The 19,881-nt window shown below is 39.3% G+C and overlaps 1 protein-coding gene across 3 annotated transcripts in view; it reads left to right on the forward strand.

The window, feature by feature from the left end:
- The window catches only part of ATXN2 (ataxin 2), a 52,156-nt gene that overhangs the window by 23,987 nt on the left and 8,288 nt on the right, over positions 1-19,881 (forward strand). Inside the window, exons 10-21 of one of the 3 annotated variants that reach the window (XM_074159346.1) lie at positions 483-692; positions 2,753-2,935; positions 4,432-4,620; positions 5,299-5,406; positions 6,311-6,381; positions 7,077-7,384; positions 7,870-7,933; positions 8,049-8,201; positions 8,824-8,890; positions 10,885-11,069; positions 11,682-11,814; positions 16,145-16,198. In XM_074159346.1, the coding sequence (XP_074015447.1) occupies positions 483-692; positions 2,753-2,935; positions 4,432-4,620; positions 5,299-5,406; positions 6,311-6,381; positions 7,077-7,384; positions 7,870-7,933; positions 8,049-8,201; positions 8,824-8,890; positions 10,885-11,069; positions 11,682-11,814; positions 16,145-16,198 (1,725 nt within the window). The remainder of the gene's footprint in view (positions 1-482; positions 693-2,752; positions 2,936-4,431; positions 4,621-5,298; positions 5,407-6,310; positions 6,382-7,076; positions 7,385-7,869; positions 7,934-8,048; positions 8,202-8,823; positions 8,891-10,884; positions 11,070-11,681; positions 11,815-16,144; positions 16,199-19,881) is intronic. The other 2 variants (XM_074159347.1, XM_074159345.1) reach the window with 2 other exon arrangements.

Here is a 19,881-nt window from a genome sequence, read left to right on the forward strand (position 1 = left end):
ATAAATGTCAGGATTCAGACACTGAACACCGCTGTTTTTTGTAAAGATACAGTTCCTAGAATTTATATTGCTCATCATTTGGTTTGAAAGTAGCAGTTTGTGTAGTCAATACTTTATGTGATCCGCTGTTTGAGAACCTCTGGTAGCTTTTTCAAGGACCTTGTCAAGAGTTGATGCATACTGTAGAACATATATATAATAGGCTAACAGATCAAACTTTACTGTCTATTCCTTAGTAGTATTTGTAGATCCTAATTAACCCTTTGGGGAGTTTGTGACATTCAGGTGTTAAATTTGACCCGAAGTGGAGGAAATAACCTTGCAGAGACTATTTTATTGGTTGCAGAAATAAACTAACTTATCCCCAAAGGGTTAAACATGAAAAATCATTTTGTCATATTTTACTTTTTTTTCTGTTGACCTTTTTCCCCATAATTTTTCTTTAGTTTTTATACTTTCCTTCATATCATTTGTTCTGTCAGGTGTTCCCTGGCCATCGCCTTGCCCATCTCCTTCCTCTCGCCCACCTTCTCGCTACCAGTCAGGTCCCAACTCTCTTCCACCTCGGGCAGCCACCCCTACACGGCCGCCCTCCAGGCCCCCCTCGCGGCCCTCCAGGCCCCCGTCTCACCCCTCTGCTCATGGTTCTCCAGCTCCTGTCTCTACTATGCCTAAACGCATGTCTTCAGAAGGTACAATACCACGATTTGTTCATGTTTTTGTTTGTCTTTGTTTAACTCCTTTGTGAGTTTAATTACAAAATTGTTTTTCCTCTTCATTACTTAACCTATAATTTGTGTTTAACTTTAGTTTATCAGACTATTTCTATTAACCTTTTTATTTGAAGAACTTTACAAAAACAAAATAAAGCTGTGAAATTTCCCAAATTGGTACGAAATAAACCCAGCTTTGTAAACGCTGCTCAGTGTCTTAACCAACAGCAACACGCAGGACCTGATAACTTTAGAGGGCATTTTTAGGAATATGAATTTATATAAAATACCAAATATTTCAGTAGAGTTGTTTCACAAAAAGCAGTTTCAAATTTAACTAAATCATTGAATTACCTTTTGTAAAAAGCCAATAATAAGAAGAAAAATAAAAATACTGTATTCAGAGAAGTGCATTGTGGAATTAGGGTAGGATAAACTGCTTCAAAGGCCAATCTGTAGAAGACCGTAGATGTGTTTGCATTGAGGCAGGACAGTAAGTCGGGTCCCTGGCGGCCAATAATCTGCAGAGAAACGCTTAACCCATGAGGCTTCGGTAAGAGAAGTATCTGAACTAAACTTATTTGTCCTCTGAGGGTACAGTAAGGAATACATTTTAAAATTTTTATTTAAATGCACTTAAATACTATCCCGCACAGCACAGTCCAGCAAGCCTGGAAAAATGTAAACGGGTTATACTGAACTCACTGGAAACTTGCAGTCTCTGCTGTAACTGGCTCCACTGGAGCCACGGCAGAGAGACCAGTCGTCCCACTAATTGAGTCAGTAATGCTGTTCCACAGCTTGCCTGATAAATGCTCGAGATGGTCCATAACCAGAAAGTGGATGGTCATAGGCATGTCCATGGCGTGCTACTGTCAATTTATCTGTGTGAGCTTTTTCTATGTAGTAAGATGTTGAGAATCCACATGCAAATTCAGGTATTTCTTAGCACTTGCGATGCATTTGTCAGGCATGCAGTGAACTGCTGCGTATTGCAACGCTTCATTTTTGCTACTAGAAGAGGATTGTTGGAACGTGTATTGTTTAAAATACTTGCCTGTATATAATTTGGATTGAAGCGTACTTTAGATTCGTGGTTAAAATAGAGGCTGACATTTAAAGATTTATGTAACCAGAAGAGGTACTTGATATTTTAGAACCTTATCTGAAACCAGAAAGCCATTATCTGAACTAATCTCTGTTATTGACCTACATTAAAAATGAACTGTAATCAGCCAGATTATCTTGTGCTCAGTTTTTCCTTTCGAAACATTAACATTTGAGTCTGGTCTTGTAAAGAAAATGTTAGGATGTACAAACTGTATTGCTGCTTAGACTTGAGCGTAAATGTTCTGTGGCAGCTGTATAAGCTGTTCAGAATTACTGTATTCACTTACGACTTTAGCTTCTGGCGTTAAACATGCATGACTTGAACCTTGGGATAACAATAACTTGTTTAGTTGCAGTTTTGCTGACTTGTAAATGAATTGTGACCTGCTGCAGGCAATTCAGCCTCGGTGCAGAAAGCTCTGCTGAAATTCCCCAAGAGCATTGGTCAGCCAGTGGTGACTACTCTGTAAATAAATGTTCGGTATCACTGACCACCTGACAAAAGGGATGGAATTTTTTTTCTTTTCTGGAAAATGTTTGATAGCCTAGTGCTTATCCAGAGGGAGCTGGGCTACTGACCTTTTTGGCGTGTCTTGCAGTAAGCAATACTGGATGCTTGAATTCAAATATTTTAAATCCGGCACTTGCATACCTGTTTCAATTCTGATAAAGCTTCTAAATATCAATGAACATGAGCTGTCATAGCAAGGTGATGAGTTTGTTTGTACTCTGGCTGCACCAATGGCTTGGCCTTTTTAGTCTCGGGGATCCTCAGTTCTAGTTGACGTCAGTGTAAATTGCTTGACTGTATTACTGCATTATTGAGAGTTAATAGATTAAATGCAATTTTAAAAACATATAGTATGTTTGGGTACTGATAGTGATGGACGTTAAGTACTTATTGTGTGGGGTTGTTTTCTTTTTCCCAGGGCCTCCACGGATGTCTCCTAAGGCACAACGGCACCCTCGAGGTCACAGAGTCTCTACTGGTAGGGGTACAATTTCAAGTGGCTTAGAATTTGTATCTCATAATGCACCAGGGGAAGCATCTACTACTGCAGTGGCACGAGGCAGCCCTTCAGGTGGGACGTGGTCATCAGTTGTCAGTGGGGGTAGGTAAAGCTTGGCTTATTGCAGATGGCTTGCCAGGGGCACTTTAGAGTGTGAATGCTAAGCAGAATATTGCATTTCTAGACAATTCAGGCTCTGAATAAACACTGGTCGGCTAACGTAGCTTGCTTAAATGGAGTAGGAGAAGGATGTACCCAGAGAGCTTAGTAAAGTAGTTGGTGAGTCGGTCCTTCAAGTGCAATATTGTCTTAACTACAGAGAATTTAAGTCTGATGGTGTATGAAAAGAAAGGAAGGAAAAGTATGGAATTAGTTGTTAAAAGAAGTTATTTTCAGGAAAGTTATTGAAAGGAAAAGTTACATACTTTCCACTGCATCACTGAATTTGGTTAATGGCAGTGTAACTGGGTTGTGGTTTACAAATGAAGGAAGTGTTTGGGTAGAGGAAGATTGGTGTTAACAGAGAAGATGAAATGATATTCAAGTTAAGTTGGATATATTTTTCCTTTTAAAATGACACAGGTTTTAAGTGGTCATTTTGTGTTTGTCTAAGTATTGTAGTAGCAGATACAGTCAGTAGCACTTCTTTTTTCAATATTTGACTTCAAATTTAAAGCTCATTCTTGTGACACGGGCCCTAGTCTTGAGCTTTTGTAGTTGGGACTGCGTTCCAGTGAGTTGTCAGCAGCTGGGTGCTTTTTTGAGTGACATTCAGAGGCTGTTACTTTTTAGCAGTGCTAGAATTCTAGAGGAGTGTAGTGGGAATGCATTTTTCAGAAAGAAGGGATGAATTAGACCCACATACACCTGTTGCCTTGTGGAAAAGCTTTCAACTCTTCTGTTCTGGCATTATCTCTAATTCATCTTCCCTCACCATCCCCCACTTACATATTATTACCATGCAAGTAGGACTGTTAAATGACTTAACCTCTTTTTCTCCTCGCTCACTTTAAGTTAATATACAATGTAAAGCAATTAACAGTGGGATGAGCAGGAAGCAGGAGGTACAACTTGTAGTTTAAAGAATATACAACTTACCTTGCTGCTTTAACACAGGGGCAAAAATATACATCAAATAATCCTCTTTCAATAGGATATGTTGTTTTTTTTTCAGCTGGCAAACCTCCAAAAGAGGACGCTGTAAAATGGATGTCTTTTTTCAGCCCTTTTAAAAATGTTTTACATCTGTTTGTATGGAGACCTGACCACCTTTTCTATTCTGCCTCAAACTGTGTTAATGTGAGCTGTTGTAGTTGTACTATTGGGCGGGCTGGGGACCATATTGCAGTATCATGGTGGGACTACAGGGCAGTGATGTATATTAGGGGACAATCTGCAGAAAAATCGCACCGCTTATGTGAAATGCGGCATTGTAAAGAACTAGGAGATGTACCTGAAAGGTAAACAGGTTTTCAATTACTATATTACGTTCCACTAAGTATTTTAAAGCATGTTTTAGTCATTTTAAAAATAAGCAAACTGTTGAGCAGATGAGGAAACTTATCCTATAACTGTTTTTTTCCTTTTTTTGTTTCTAGTTCCAAGATTATCCCCTAAAACACACAGGCCTAGGTCTCCGAGGCAGAGCAGCACTCCCACGGGACCAGCTCTGCCTTCTCCTCAGCCTGGTACTATTCCCACTGAAGCTGTTGCCATGCCTGTTCCAGCTGCCTCTCCTACACCTGCCAGCCCTGCATCCAACAGAGCAGTCACCCCTTCCAGCGAATGTAAGTTACCCTTTGCTAGCTTGGAAATGCTCCCTTTCCCTAATCCCTGACAATGAATGTGTCTGTAGAAGAGCAGAGCTGCTTTCTAAATGACGGGAAAACTTCTGGTGCATTTAATTTTCCTGTGTAGTGAATTCCCCTTTACTCACAATGCTAGCTTTACGCTAAGGTTGGAGGGGCTATTTGATAAGTCTGTGTGCTTAATTTCTGCTGCTCTTTACGGGCTTATAGGTTTTTGGCATAATTGAGGATTTCTTTCAAACTGAGTGCCTGGCTGTTTTATAATCTAAAGAAATTTAGGCCTCTGGTTTCAAAGGATATTTTGAGCATAGTAAAAGGAAGGCGAAAAAAAACAACATTGAAAAGCACAGTCAAATGTCTAAGAACTCTCAAATCTTTGTAGCATTCTCTATGAAGAGTTTGGACTATTGAAAATAATTTGCTCTCACTTTATAGCTTTTGCAGCCTGGTTAAGGTTCTGTGTTAGACTGGGACTTTTTCATTTGGTGGGGAAGGGGGAAGGATAACCCTTCAGACTCCCACTAGGTAGCAGAAAATGTGTAACTTAGGGTTTTTCTTTTGTAAGCTAGACATGATTAAATCTCTCTTCTGTTTCTGTCTTGCAATCTCTCTTTGGTCAGTTTGAGAAGAGAATAATTTTGACAATTTCTTTTGTAGCTAAAGATACCAGGCTTCAGGACCAGAGGCAAAATTCTGCAACTGGAAACAAGGAGAATATAAAGCCCAGTGAGACTTCTCCTAGTTTTCCCAAACCTGAAAACAAAGGTTTGTATTGAAAGCTTTCATGTATACTTGAGTAATGTAGAAATCCCAAGCACTGAACCTGCTATATATTGATTGCTTTAGTTAGTATTTTAAGAAGGACTTGGAGACAATCTCGCTTGGGTGTTCTACAGCGGAAATTTGGTCATGCGGTTGTGAAGTGGCAGGCCTACAATTTTAAATGTTGTTCTTGACTCATTTAATCAACAAAAAGTGTAGGGATGCTTATGTGGATGGTTTAATTTCTTTTAACTTGGGGTTTTTTTTTATTATTTCTTTATTTTTTCCTTCTCATAAAGCTGTTTTTTAGCTGTCTTTGGGCCAAATAAGTGTTTCTACTTAGAGCTGTGCTCACAATATTTCTAAGCATTGCGGTCAGCGTAGTTTTTTGTAACTGTACTTCTTCCTGCTATGCCTTAAATCTGGCTTTCTCTGCAGCATTGTTTGTCATTCAGTTCTCAAAAAAAATCTTTTCATGTTGTTGAACTTGGAATCAAAACGTTGGAAAAGGCCTTTAAGATCAAGTCTAACCATAAACCTAACCTTGGTCAGTGTTTCACCTTTGCTTGCTGTGTCTTGAAACACTGGTGTGTTACATTTTGAGGGTTTTGTTGCATGCTTCTTTGTGTTCAGCAGAGCTCTGCAGTCCCTGCACCTCAGGGCTTCTCTCTTGGTACGATGCGTTAGAGCTATAGATATGTCAGTTATGTAATGCTCTGGTTTCACAGAGTATTTTTGTGTGCTCATGCACGTAGTTCATGAAATTATACCAAGTTACAGCTGAAATGATACCACAGCATTTCATTTTTAGCTATGCAAACGTTACCTTTTGTCAAACTCAATGTAGAGGTTGTATATAAAACTTGTATTAGAAATGCTTGGACAATGTTGGTTTTATATTTGGCAGGTGTATCTCCGATTGTTTCAGAACACAGAAAACAGATTGATGATTTAAAGAAATTTAAGAATGACTTTAGGGTAAGTATCTCTGAATGTTTACTTAATGGTATCATAGTTCTCATGTGCATCCAAATTATTTTAATGAATTGAATATACTGCGTATGTTAACAGGAAAACAGGTCCTTACTACTTGTGCTTAATTTATGAAAATATCTATAAGAATTCAGGCTAGATATTATAAAATCAATGCTGACTCTTGCTAGTGCAATTGCCTAATACGTGTAAATGTGCATATTGACTGTACACTGAAAATAGTACTTGAAACCTGTTGGATCATCAGGTACAAATTATTATCACATTTACAGTCCATTTGGAAGAGCTGTTTCAAAATTAAATAAAGGGTTTTGTGGAGGAAAATTGAAGATGAATTCATATTGCTTATTTCCTAGTTATAATGGTTTATTAAATCAGGTTAGCTTTTCGAATGTTACTGTTAAATCACACAGGGGATGAGTCCAGAAGCTTTCCTGTCACTTCCTAATCAACATATAGGTCAGTTGAGTTGCTAAATAGCTGCTTTCACGGTGTAGGCTTAAAACATTGTCAATGTTCATAGATTTCTCTTCTAGTAGAAATGGAAATGTATGTTTTAAAAAGTAGTTTCCAGATGATTGAGGCCTATGGGACTGTATTTTACTCTGTGTATGTGATAGCATTCGATTCCCTAGTTCTGTGTATCAATTTACTGACTATGTTCCTTGGGTTTGTTTCAGTTACAGTCGAGTTCCTCTTCAGATGCAGTGGATCAGCTGCTAAACAAAACCCGAGAAGGTGAAAAATCAAGAGATGTAGTTAAAGAAAAGACAGAATCAACCCCTAAAGAATCTATCATAGAAACTGGCAGTAATACTAACTCGAACGGTGGCAGTAGCAAACCTAATAGTCCAAGTATTTCTCCCTCAATAAGTAATAGTTCTGAGCAAAAGCGGGGGCCTGAGGTAACTTCACAAGGTGTACAGACATCTGGGCCTGGAAGTAAACAAGATAAAGAGGATAAAGAGGAGAAGAAAGATACTTCTGAGTGAGTAATTCTGCCTTTTAGAATAAGCACATCTGTTATTAGCATTTAGCCGTTTGTAGAAAAAACTATTATGAATGTGTAATAATATCTTTATGTGGCTGATACAAGTTCTCTCTGTTATACAGGGAAAACAACACATGAATTTACTGTACTAAAAGTCATCTCATGAGTCAATGGCAGAGCCGCATATAGAACTGTGGTCCTGTTGATTGCCTAATCCATGTCTAAACGGTTATTTAAACGTTTTCCTGGCTCATGTGAGCTGTAGTATCAACGACAGGAAAACTTTTTCATGGACAAGTATAATAAGAGTGCTATCAGTAAGAGCAGCTTTTTGCATGCCATGTGTTGTTTGAGTTCTTAAAAATATGACTCACAGATGGAAATGAGATATTTCATCTCTTTAAATTTTTAATTGTTTGGGAGTTCTGCCGATATGCTTATAAAAGAACAATGCTAAACAGAGTTTTTTGTTCTTTGTTTAGGCAAGTTAGAAAATCAACACTTAATCCTAATGCAAAAGAGTTCAACCCTCGATCTTTTGCTCAAGTAAGTTACTCGATACTGTTTAACATCGCCTTTGAGTAGATCTTTATAAGCAAACCTTTTACTTGGAGGGTAATCAAGCTAATCTTGCCTATACGTTGCTGAACTCTCTTTGTAGCCGAAACCTTCTACTACACCAACCTCCCCTCGTCCACAAGCCCAGCCCAGCCCCTCTATGGTGGGTCATCAGCAGCCGACCCCAGTGTACACTCAGCCTGTTTGTTTTGCACCAAATATGATGTACCCGGTTCCAGTGAGTCCAGGCGTGCAGGTAAAGAGCAGCCATGTGCTGCAAACTTAACACTTAAGAGATTTAAGTTAAAACAGTGAAATGTTAACAGCTTGTATTACTGTTGTAAATATGGGTACAGTTACATTGTTGTTCAGTATTTACATAGCTGACTTCACCCAGTGGTCCCGCAACCTAGATGTTCTCATATTCTTAAACACTTATGAATTCCAGCAGCTCTTAATCACATTTATTGTTAATTTGTCCAGGCTTCCTCCCCAGTTCTCCAAGCATAGTCTTACTCTCTTAAGTTTTAAGCAACTGTGTCTTCGTCCTTAGTTTCCAGCTGTGTCCCGCTAGTTTCTGGTCATTGTTGGAATTACTAGGATTTCAAATCTAATTGTTCTAAAGCTGTCCGATTTAGTACATTGCTTGAAGTAGCAGTAGTATCGTTACTTGACTGGTTGTTGCAAACCATATGGTCTTAGTTGTTTGTATATGCAGCCTTAATCACAGTCATCCAAGAAAATATCATAGGTTAGGCAGAGTTCACTAAACCATGTAACATAACAGAGTAAAAAACATCAAAGCTGAGTGGGGCCCCCACCCAGACGCACACTCACTTTTTAAAGGAATATCATAGCTTCAACTCCTTCTCTTTCAGCCTTTGTATCCTATTCCCATGACGCCCATGCCAGTGAACCAGGCCAAGACATATAGAGCAGGTAAAGGTGAGAATAATACTGCCTGTTTGGTTCTTAGTCTGCATGCAGCATGAATAAATTACAAACGTTTGTGTGTTTTCTAATTGATATTTTAAATGCTGTTTTTCATAAAGGCGAGTAAGTGGAAATACTAATGCATTTCTAGATAAACTAATTCAGCCAAAACATGATAAGTTTGAGTAATGGGGAGTTGCTTAGTTTGGAATCTGATTTGACAGAGGGGAAAATACCCTAATGTTGCAATTAACAGAGATAAGCTGATTGTCTCCTGTATTTCATAAGTCTTACAGGTTTGTTTAAAGGGAACTTTCTGTACTGGTTTTCTGTTCTGGTTTACAGCAGAGCTCTGAATGGTGCTTTAATAGAGGAGATTTTTTTGTCAACAGGCAAAATCGCTGTTTCTTCAGAAAGAGTATGCTGTGCTGCTCTTCTGAAAAACACTTACTGCTGGTTCCAGTTTGTTCTTTTGCATTCCTTCTGCAACAGTAACTGAACAGCTGGACTAACAATACCATGTTTTTAACAAGTGACACCTGTGGCTATGGAGACAAGAACATGTGTGGCAAGATGCATTCTCTTCTGTGCAGTGCGACAGAGGAGCAGAAAAATGAGGGTCTTGTTTTTATAGTCATGTTTCAGATAATGCTCTAGTTCTACACAGTGCATGCTTTCTTGCAGTTTTACACAGTGGTTCACGATGATAGGTTCCAGTGCTGCAGCTCCAGTCACTGGAAAAGGAAATTGTTTAAAAGAGCCATTCTGCTGTTTAGAAATAAACAAGTAGCCTTTATTAATGTAGGGGGCACACAAACCTGCAATGTGTTTCTATTTTAAAACACACTAACTTTACTGTGGCCTGACCCATGGAATCTTTTCATTGGTAACACTGATTGTTTTAATCAGAAATACATTACTGTGGACTCACTTGCTGTGTGAGGCCACTCTCCTATTCTGAATTCTTTTTTTACTTCACATTATTTTCTGTATATCCATTCTGTGTTCAGCGTAGTCCTGAAGGAGCTGCATGGGTTAAAGTGCAGTGCCTTTACGCTGGTCAAGTTAGGTCCTGTATTTACTTTTCTCTATTGTTGATTTGCAGTGTAAATACAATCATAACTGAATTTACTGACATCTTCAACATTTCCCTCCTTTCCTCTCTCTAAGGGGTCTGTCTGCATTGCACACGGCAGTGGAGTTTACAGGTGCTTGAGTTAGCCTAGATCTTAGTTGCAGTCTCACTGCAGCAAGCTGGAGCTCACCTTGAACTCTCATGCCCTGTTGCTTAGTAGGCTGAATTAGTTTGTTCTGAGCGCCTTGCTCCTGTGGTTCGGTTGGTCGTCTTACCAGGATAGCTCAGGTAGCCCCACACTACAGCGCTCTGCTCTCTTGATCTTTCTGCCCTCTACTTACTCCTCTTCTTATAGGTTGACTTGTCCCCTTCAGTGTTGACTGTGACATAAAAGTTGCTTGCTGCTATCCTGAGGGGTAGCACAGAGCTTTAAAAGATGCGAGTACTTCAAATTGCGGCTTTGCGGAGACCTTTATTCTGCTCTCCTCAGCCATAAACACAAGTAATTTTAACAGACTTGGCTTTCCAGTTGATGGAACAGTTGCCGAGTAGTTTCCATAGAGGGTGAAGTAAGCCTTTTGAAGGGGACAGGATCAAATTTGATTAATGTAGGTATCCTGATATAACCTCTCTCTTCTGTTACTGATTCTTGTCAGCCTTTCTCTCCCTCCACCTTTCTTCCTTCCTTCACAAAAAAGCAGGGCTGGGTTTGTGGCCGTATACGTGGCTCAAAGGCGGTGATGAAAATCAAATGTTTCTTGGAGGAACTCCTTTTCATGCTGTTCCTTTTTGATAGAGCTCTAGTACGTGGTTAAAGGTGAGGGGTGAGGGTGTTTCACTTGGTCACAGTGACACTGTAATGTAAAACCTTTCAGGAAGATGGTCATTCTTCATGTTGTGTTTCTAATGCAAGGCACTCTTTTCTTTGTAGTACCAAATATGCCACAGCAACGGCAAGACCAACATCATCAGAGCACCATGATGCATCCTGCCTCAGCAGCAGGCCCTCCAATTGTAGCTACGCCACCTGCTTATTCAACACAATATGTTGCATATAGTCCCCAACAGTTTCCTAATCAGCCTCTTGTGCAGCATGTGCCACACTACCAGTCTCAGGTAAGAGTCCTTTTGACGCGTGATAAGTCAAAACAGAAATAATTAAGTGCCTCAGTCCTAAATACCGCGTTGTCTCCAGTCATAAGAAGTCACTCTGAACAGTTTCTGTGTTCTGGAGCATACTTGGTGGTGGTGTAATGTGCTTCAAAGCCTGTAACGAATTTTAAGGTCAGTTTAGTAGAAGTTGGCATTTATTATTGATGCTACCTTTTTAGCTCTTTGAAGAGTTACTTTCAGGTCATGGCCATCTCCTGGTTATATGTTCTAAAAAATAAACTATTTGGTGTGCTCCTCTTACTTCAAAGTCTTTTAAATACACATATGTACTTGTGTAAATATATAATTACATACATATGATTTCTACATTATTAGAATGGCAAAAATTAGATATACCACTGGTTTTTGTCAGGTTCTAGCCCACTGCAGAAAATGTCCTTAAACTTTAGAAGCAGTGGGATAAGTGTGATAGTATGAAATCTTTAATTTGCTCTACATTTTACTAAGGCCAAGCTATTACTGTTTGTAAATACATAATTATTGTTTAGAAGAGAGTAGTTTCTTTGTGCCGGTCCCCCAATTAACTGTCTGTTTTCTTATTTCTGTTGAACGCAGCATCCTCATGTTTATAGCCCTGTAATACAGGGCAACGCTAGAATGATGGCACCACCAACACACGCACAGCCTGGTTTAGTATCTTCTTCTGCAACACAGTATGGTGCGCATGAACAGACGCATGCTATGTATGGTAGGAAACGTTTTGTGTTATATGTAACTTTTTAAGTTCTGATGTTGTGCAGGGATGTATTTAATCTCAAGCTTCAAACATGGGTATCACTCAGATTACACCAGTAAATGTGGTTTATATTTCATAAGATGATGAGCAGAGCATTGAAAACTGAGCCACCTGGTTAAAATGAAAACTCAAGTATGCTGATATCAGTAGGATGCCAGTGACCAAGATGAAATTTCAACCTGGGAGCTGCTAAAGAATATCTGCTGAAAGAAGTTTGTTCAAGTTCTCTTGATGCTCTTGACACAACATCCCCTGATTGTTTCTTGATTATAATTAGGACTTGTTTTATTGCAAGGCTATGACCTCAGTTTCAAAACTTGACTTTAGTTCTGACAACTAGTGAAATGCTGTCTTTATGATACTACTAGCTTTATTAACAGTATAAACACTGCTGTTAAAATAAAACTTGTGTTGCTTACCTTTCTTTTTTGGTAAGTCAAGAATAAGTATATGAAACAGCTCATGTATTGGTCTGACTTTTGACAGTAAGTCTCCAGCATTATCAGATGGGCGTATTCCACTTACAGTGAAGTGCTGAAAATGTGGGTTACCTTGTTACAAAGTAAAAATGTGAAAGAACTCCTGAAGCATTTTAAATGTATGATAAATCAATGCCCAATTCAGAGGGAAAAAAAAAAAAACAACCTCACTGCAAAACCTGCTATCGAAAGAGGTAGAATCAAGGTTGCTAGAAGGCTTGGAAATTGTCATAAAATGTCAAAACAGCAGATGGTCTCTTGAAAACGTGGCATTTCAAAACTTGTTATAGCATCTGAGGAAGACTTTTATTGGGTCACGTATATTATTGACTTAGATTCTAATAAAAGATTTTCTGTACCTTTAGACATCTTTGTATGTTTTCCGGTGCTTAGTTTTACACTGCTACTTAATGGAAGTCCTTGATGTGTCATGAAAACTTACAAGGCTAAGAATCTGAAGTTTAGTGTGAAATTAATTCTGATTTTTAAAAAGCCTGTGTCTTACCCATCTGAAAACATCCTGTCAGATCTCCACAGTGGTATGGTGACATAGCGAAGAAACAAAAATAATAGAGAGAAACCTTTTTTGACACTTGGAGGAAGAACGTTTCAGCTCATTTGTGTGGAAGCTGAAATGGAAGTTACTTGTAGAGATTAAGTCTTTCTCTCACAGGTCCTTGCTAATTGTATTACTTTGATCTTTTCAACTCTTGTGCTTGAGGTGTCCATGTAAACAGATCTTCTGTTTGCTTTTTCATTAGATTAAATAGAATTCCGATAAAGTAAATGATCAAAGGCTTTCCAGACCTTTATTGGTGAAAACTCTCCTCTCAAATCCTAATTAAAATAAAACCAAACATGAGATAATCTGAGATTTGATTCAGAATGGTTGCATGTGACGTCCTAGCAATTTCCCCGTTGTGCACCATCCTTATCTTCTGTACCCAGTGGGTTCTACAGCATTGAAGTAAAAGCCCATTCCCTTGGTTGGCTTTCATCAGATGTCTGTATAGTTTTTTCGCTGATTTTCTAACTTACAACTGTTAGATCTCATTTTGTGTTGGTTTTGCAGCTTGTATGTTGTAGGTATGTGATTACCTACCAGTGCAAACAACTAACTTGGGTCAAACTTGAGAATTCTTTGGTATTTCCTGCCATGTAATTAAATATAACTTTTCCAAGAGCACCTAATTTGACAGAAATTGCATGTCCTCCTGTGCTCTTCCAAGTAGCTACTTGGGGCCTCTTCTAAACATTCTCCTGCCTTCCCAGTAAGTGATCAAGTGCTTGAAATTCTTGTTATTGAAACCATTCAACCCAACTGGATCGTGAACTCCATGAGAGACAGTTTTGTGCCGATGTGTTTATTGCCTAGTGAACATGAATTGGCTGAAACGTACCCTTAACCAACAAAGTTTGCAGTTGGCTACACATGAAATGACTTCTGATACGGTGCAGCACTATCAGTTCAGATTTTTGCAAGTCTTCCATGTGCTGAGTGCTTGAAGACCTTAACTCTAGACGGATTGTGTTTCCTCAAAATGTGTCCATCTGTAATGTTTTCACTTCAGCTTCCATTTATCAATATGGGAACGCTTGGGAAAAATATAGAAATGCCCAAGGTGGTAAATACATGCTGCTTGTGGAGTACATTGCTAAAGAACAACGTGCTGGAACGATTCACATCTGTTTAAGTGACTATAAGAAAAGTATCCGTAACTTATATTCTGTATTTTGGGAATCTTAAGTTTACCCCCAGTATCTTTGAACTAAATATACCAACGCACATTGATTCTGGTCCTCTTTTAAAACTAGTTTGAAAGTACAGAATAACAACCTCCTGAGAAACAGCAACCACTGCTGCTTTGATTTCTGGGGCACTTGCTCAAACAACTTCCTTTTGCCTCTTTCAAAATTGCTGTCTGATTATTTTTTTTTTTCCATTACTTTTTAATTTCTTTTTCCCCCGTATTGATATCAGGATGTAGTGGGCTATAATGCCCTTTTATCCTTCAAGGTACTAGTGGTTTCTTTGAGATAATTCTTGGAAAATTCACACAATTTTTTTCCTACGTATGTGGTAGACAGAAGATGTCTGCAAGGACAACTGCACTGAGACCTGGGGGCTGGGGGGCACTGCTTATGAAGTATTCTTAAGGTGTGAAATGTTTTCTGGTGAGATCTGAAACTCCATCTTCACTAATGGTTTGGGACAAGTTAAAAGTCTATGGTAAAGTAGTAACCTCCTGCCAGCAAAGAGAAAAGCCCCTTGATTTATTAAGTGAACTACCCTCACTCCCAAAAGTTCGGGGTTTTTTTTGCCTTCCTGTCTGGTGAAGAGAGAGCTGAATCCAAAATGCGTACAGCGACCTACACTTGTTGATAAGCACTCTTCCAGTTTAAAGAAAAGTATTTTTGTCTAATGCTGTTTAATGGGATATTTCTGCGCTTCTGGGATTTCTTTGCCAGTCCTTACAGTGTCCTGCTTCTGTTTCCCAACCTGCTGTTGACAAGAGCTCAAGAGAAGCTGAGCTGCGTGGTCACCAGTAGAGCCATCTAAACATATGGAGGAGGAGTGTTTAAATCATTGGGGTGTTTTCCCCTCAAAACACAATTGGGAAGGACAGTGTTCAAGCAACTATCTTTCTTCCCATCTACCGGCCAGATGATAAAAATGTCTTTATTGCACACTTCAGCTCGTAACTTCTGGAGCCATGAACCACTTAAATGTTCTTGTCAAGGAGAGTTTGAAATGCAGGCGGTGCTGAAACAGAGCACCTCTAACTGCCACATTCACGTCCCTGAATGCGGAGTTGTGGTTCTTGCCCTGCTAAGCTGCACGTTGGTTTCCAAACGTACTGTCTGTCTCGGAGGTGTTGGCTCTGTGTGATCTCCCTGATACCGATGTTCCTGGGCTGGTGGAGTTTGGTGGCCACGGTTTGCAGTTTGACTACTTGGTCTGTGGCACAAAGACCCCAACTTGTCTTGTGCTATTGGTAGAAAATTTGGTTTTCTAACCAGAGGGTGGATACATGCATTCCTGTGACAATGAACTTGTGTTAGTTTTACCATGTAGCTGAATTGCCTGTGTTTTCAGATAACTGGAGTCCTCAGAAAAAACTTAACTTTTGTGTTTAAAATCAAACTTGTGTAAAACCAGACCTTGGTTTTATACAGATGCATTTCCTGTTTTTTGTGCTCTCATTCCTGTCCCCATTCTCCCTTCCCCCTTCCCCTTCTGCATATGTTTTACTGGTCTGGTGTTGTCTCTAACTTTATCTGGTTTCTGTCTCAGCAGTAGAGTAAATTCTATTACCCTGATAGTCCCTGGAGAATCCTCTGAAGTTTATATTATATCCACCATTGTACTAAGAGTGAACCAGTCACCAAAGGTGTCTTGGAACTGTTAAGAATGACAGTGATATAGCTGAAAAAGCAAGGGACCAATTTCTGGTTTAGTGTAATTACCTTTTAACCTTCTTATTACAGTGGACTGTAATAGACCATTGATTGACATAAAGTTTGTTTTTGTGTTAATTAAGAACTGGAGACCTCAGTGTCACAGTTAAGAAGGAAGGCTTACTTGAGAATTTTGTTGTTTCATCTCCACTCATTTGTAAAACTAAATATCCAGCTCTAATAGCACCTAAGTAAATACAAATATCTGCATGGTTCTACAATCTTTAAAAAAAAAAAAAAAAAAAGAGGGAGAGAGAAAAAAAAAAAAGACGCTGACCTTTCCAGAAGACGGGAAGTATGCACGTGGCAAGAGGCTAATTTACCTTTCTATTTCCCAAATTCAGCATGTCCCAAAATACCATACAGCAAGGAGACAGGCCCTTCTTTCTACTTTGCCAGTGAGTTGGGTTTTTTGTACTAATTTTGATTGTACAGAAAAGCACTATCTAAAGAACAGATGTTAAAGGAATGGGACGTGTTGAGGGAACAAGTTTCCTTGCACCAAACCAGTATGTGGAAAACGCAGGAAGGTTCCTTTCAATGGATGGGGAGATGAAGCTGTTGAACAGATTTATCTGACCACAGGAAGCTGATTTGTCATTTTTTAAAATGTATTTCGCATGTTGAGTAATTTCTGACTCTACTACCCAGTCTTTTCATCTGCAACCAGAAGTGAGCGCTGTATGTGGATGGCCTCTGCTTAAAACCGAGGTGAACTGCCTCACTCCTATTCATTACATTATGGTCCAAACAGGATCTTTAAAACTTGGCAGGTTAATCGGCTTCCTAAAAGGAGAAGCATATTGTGCCTTATCTCTTTAAAAAGCTGTGGCTTAAGTTCCGAGCCCCTGGGAGGAAATAACTTGAGTTGTGGCTGAGGTGAAGGAAGCTCTATGTAGAGTGACTTTGGTGCCACCGAAGGAGAACAGTGTGAACAATGAACTTTGTCATTATTCTGACAAGAGTGACAAGGGCTCCTTGCCCGGTGGGTAGCATCAGATGTTCCTCCTTGGCAGATGAACATTACCAGTTACATTACTTGGCTCCGGTGCTCCCGTGTGGGGTTGCTGGTGACCTACGTCAGTGTAGGTGATGGGAGAGGGGCTGATGAAAATAGGCTCTTCAGTGCATCTTTGAACCATGACCAATGATGACCACCATGCTGTCTGTACACAACAGATAATACAGACTTCAGTGGTGTACGTGTACTGGGAAAGGCGGATAACTTAAAAATACTGCCTTGTATGTGGTGTTCATCATAGCACTTTTGAGGAGGCTGTTTTTTGGGGGTGTGGTGGTTGCAGGATGAACTGGAGCTGTCACCCAAGACGTGGGAAAGGAGGACTTCCAGTTTCAGGGTACTTTTGTCCTTGCTCCTGTCCTGTAGTGAGACTCGCTGCTGTGTCTGTCTGCAAGTCAATGCAGCATATGCCAGGCACTCTTCTGGGTTTTGGTTTTTTTTTTTTTTGAGTTAGCTCATGCAAAAGGGATGTGAGAAATACCACTTGTTCTCCAAAAATCTCTTCTGGAACAGACTTCCTGTGTTTCTTGTACAGTCACGGTTCTGCATGAACTAGTGGTGTAGGATGCTGACCTGTCCTGTTTTCATGCGTCTTGGTTTGGTGCACTGAAATAACTTTAATAAGCTCGTTCCTTTCATGGATAATCTTTTAAGTGAAGTCCACTCTACCTGTGTAAAATGACTTCTTTAAATGTTTGTATTATGAAAGAAACATTTGCTATTTCTTTGCTTCCTACCATTCAGGTCTTTTAAATGTAGTTATCCTCACCATCTTACTGGGTCTGGCAATAGTTTTGAAGTTTGTTCACTGGTCAGTTCTTGAAAGTAGGCTCTTCAGTGCATCTTTGGACGATGACCAACGATGACCACCATTGGCAGCATTGAAATTCCTACCAGGAAAAAGACAAAATTATATGTTTTTTGCATATACCCTTGTAGCTGGGAATTCTGCTTGATTTCTGCTGCTCTGACCTCTTTTGATTTCAGCTCCTTCTGTGGGTTTGGTGGCTGACTGCTACTTGTTTGCCTCTCAGAAAAATGGGTTGCGCTTTGGTAGAGTTGAAATCAGTATTTCAATTCATCTGATATTTTTGCTCACTTCGTTACCAAATCACTTACCTTCACTGTGTATCCCTGCAAGGTTAGTGCAGTTCAATATTTCATGTTAGGAACTGGCTTGATCAAAAAGATGCTGAAGTGAAGCAGGTTGGTCCAGGAAGTGTTTCTGGGGGAGAGCAACTTCAGGCATAAAGGATGAGAAAAATAGCGTATTTGTGCTGGAATGAGCTGAGGTTTCTTGCAGCAAGGAGATAAGCAGAGCTGTTTTGTCCTTTCCTAGAGCTTTCTCAGCACTTTCTTGGATACTAGACGGCTATTTGGAAAATCTCCAGAGTACTGACAACTGGGGGAAAATGTTGGATAATTGTAGATTTTTTTTTTTCTTATTTTTTTTTTTCACCTCTTGTCTTATCTTGTTTGCTGTTTGATATGTGGAGTGAGCTGTTTTGATGAACAGGCAAAAATGCTTGAAAAAAGTCACAGTGAAAGTGCTTTAGTTATGGTGAAGCAGTTGAATTTCTCACGACTGTTTTGCAAGACTTCTTTCACAGTCTAGTTCTAGTTCACTTTTTTCACTTGCTAGCCTCATAGGTTTCATGGGCTTGTTGCAAACTATTAATTGCACTGTCTATAAACATGGGAAACCTTTTACGTTTCTAGAGTGGAAGTTTGAACCCTGGTTTTGAACTAACAAAGATCTGTGCACGTATTTCAGACTTGCTGCCGCTTGTCCTGAACCGTTCTTGATTTGTATGCAATGTCTGAACAGGGTTTAGATAAGTGCCCAAATAACGTTTTTTGAAAGGCACTTTTAATATTACTATTAAAATGTAATTTGCAGCAGCATCTGAACTAGTTTTAACCAAACTTGTAGAGCTTTTTAGAGTAATTTGTTAAAGACAAAATGGGGGAGAGGAGAAGCTAGGCAAATAAAAATTCTTCAATATAAAAAATCTGGTAGTTTAAATGCAAAGCTATGGATAAAAGATACTAAAAGGTTATGGAAGAGCTACTACTATGACAAAAAGCTTGATCCTTCCCGCACTTCTGTGTCTATTCTTTAGAGTGCTGTTCCTCGATTTAACTGGTTTCTTAAAGAGAGAAATTCTTCACTGTGAAGTTTTATTGTATAATGTATCCGCTTCAGAATAACTCAGTTTATTATTCTCTGGGCTGTAAAGAAATGAAAGATGAATTGCACAAATGGTTTAAGGGAGTACCACATTATTTTAGGGGTTCTTAACAAGTAGTGTGGCAGGATGTGGGAAGCCTTGAATATCTTACAACTTGGAATTCATTTTCATATACATTTTAAAACCTCTTGAATGGCGTTGAAGTTAATTTGTAGTCAGGCGTGCCAGCTCTGTGGCTGAGGCAGTGGGATGAGCTGAGGAAGGTTTCTGGTAGCGTGCCCTTTGGCAAGCAAGTCAATCCCTCTATGCATTTATTTCTGTTACTTTGACGGAGATAATAACTTTTGGCCCTCTTCAGAGTGTGTATAATAATGAGATTGAGACATTTTCCTATGGTAGGAAGCTGTAAACTTCATACTGTAAAAACCATCAGTGTTTCCATTCATAATTTTCACGTAGTTGTCATAAGGAGCAATGTTTGCAAGTCAAATAGAAGCGTGGTGGGGATGCTGCTGCAAAATAAATTTTAGTAGTGATATGTGAAAAAAAAAATACTTTTCTTGCATTTGAAAGCGTAATGAAGTGCTATGGCAGAAGATACTGGTAGTTTTGACAGTGCATAGAAAATATTGAGGTTTTTTCAAAACCCCTCTCAATCAGAAATGCTCATAGTGTATGAGCGTGCTTGTACACTCGTGCTCACGGATAAGTATGTTAGGATCAACTCAGACTGCAGAAATTTAGGGTTACAAAGGTATATTAAGTTCATCTGCATTAATAGCCTGAAACTGTAGCGGACATCACTGTTCGACCATTTGCTCAGTGAAGATTTAATTGAGCTTTCAAGAGAGCTGGGAGGGATTAAGTT

The sequence above is a fragment of the Numenius arquata genome, chromosome 16 (genome assembly GCF_964106895.1).
Source record: "Numenius arquata chromosome 16, bNumArq3.hap1.1, whole genome shotgun sequence".
Taxonomy (NCBI): domain Eukaryota; kingdom Metazoa; phylum Chordata; class Aves; order Charadriiformes; family Scolopacidae; genus Numenius; species Numenius arquata.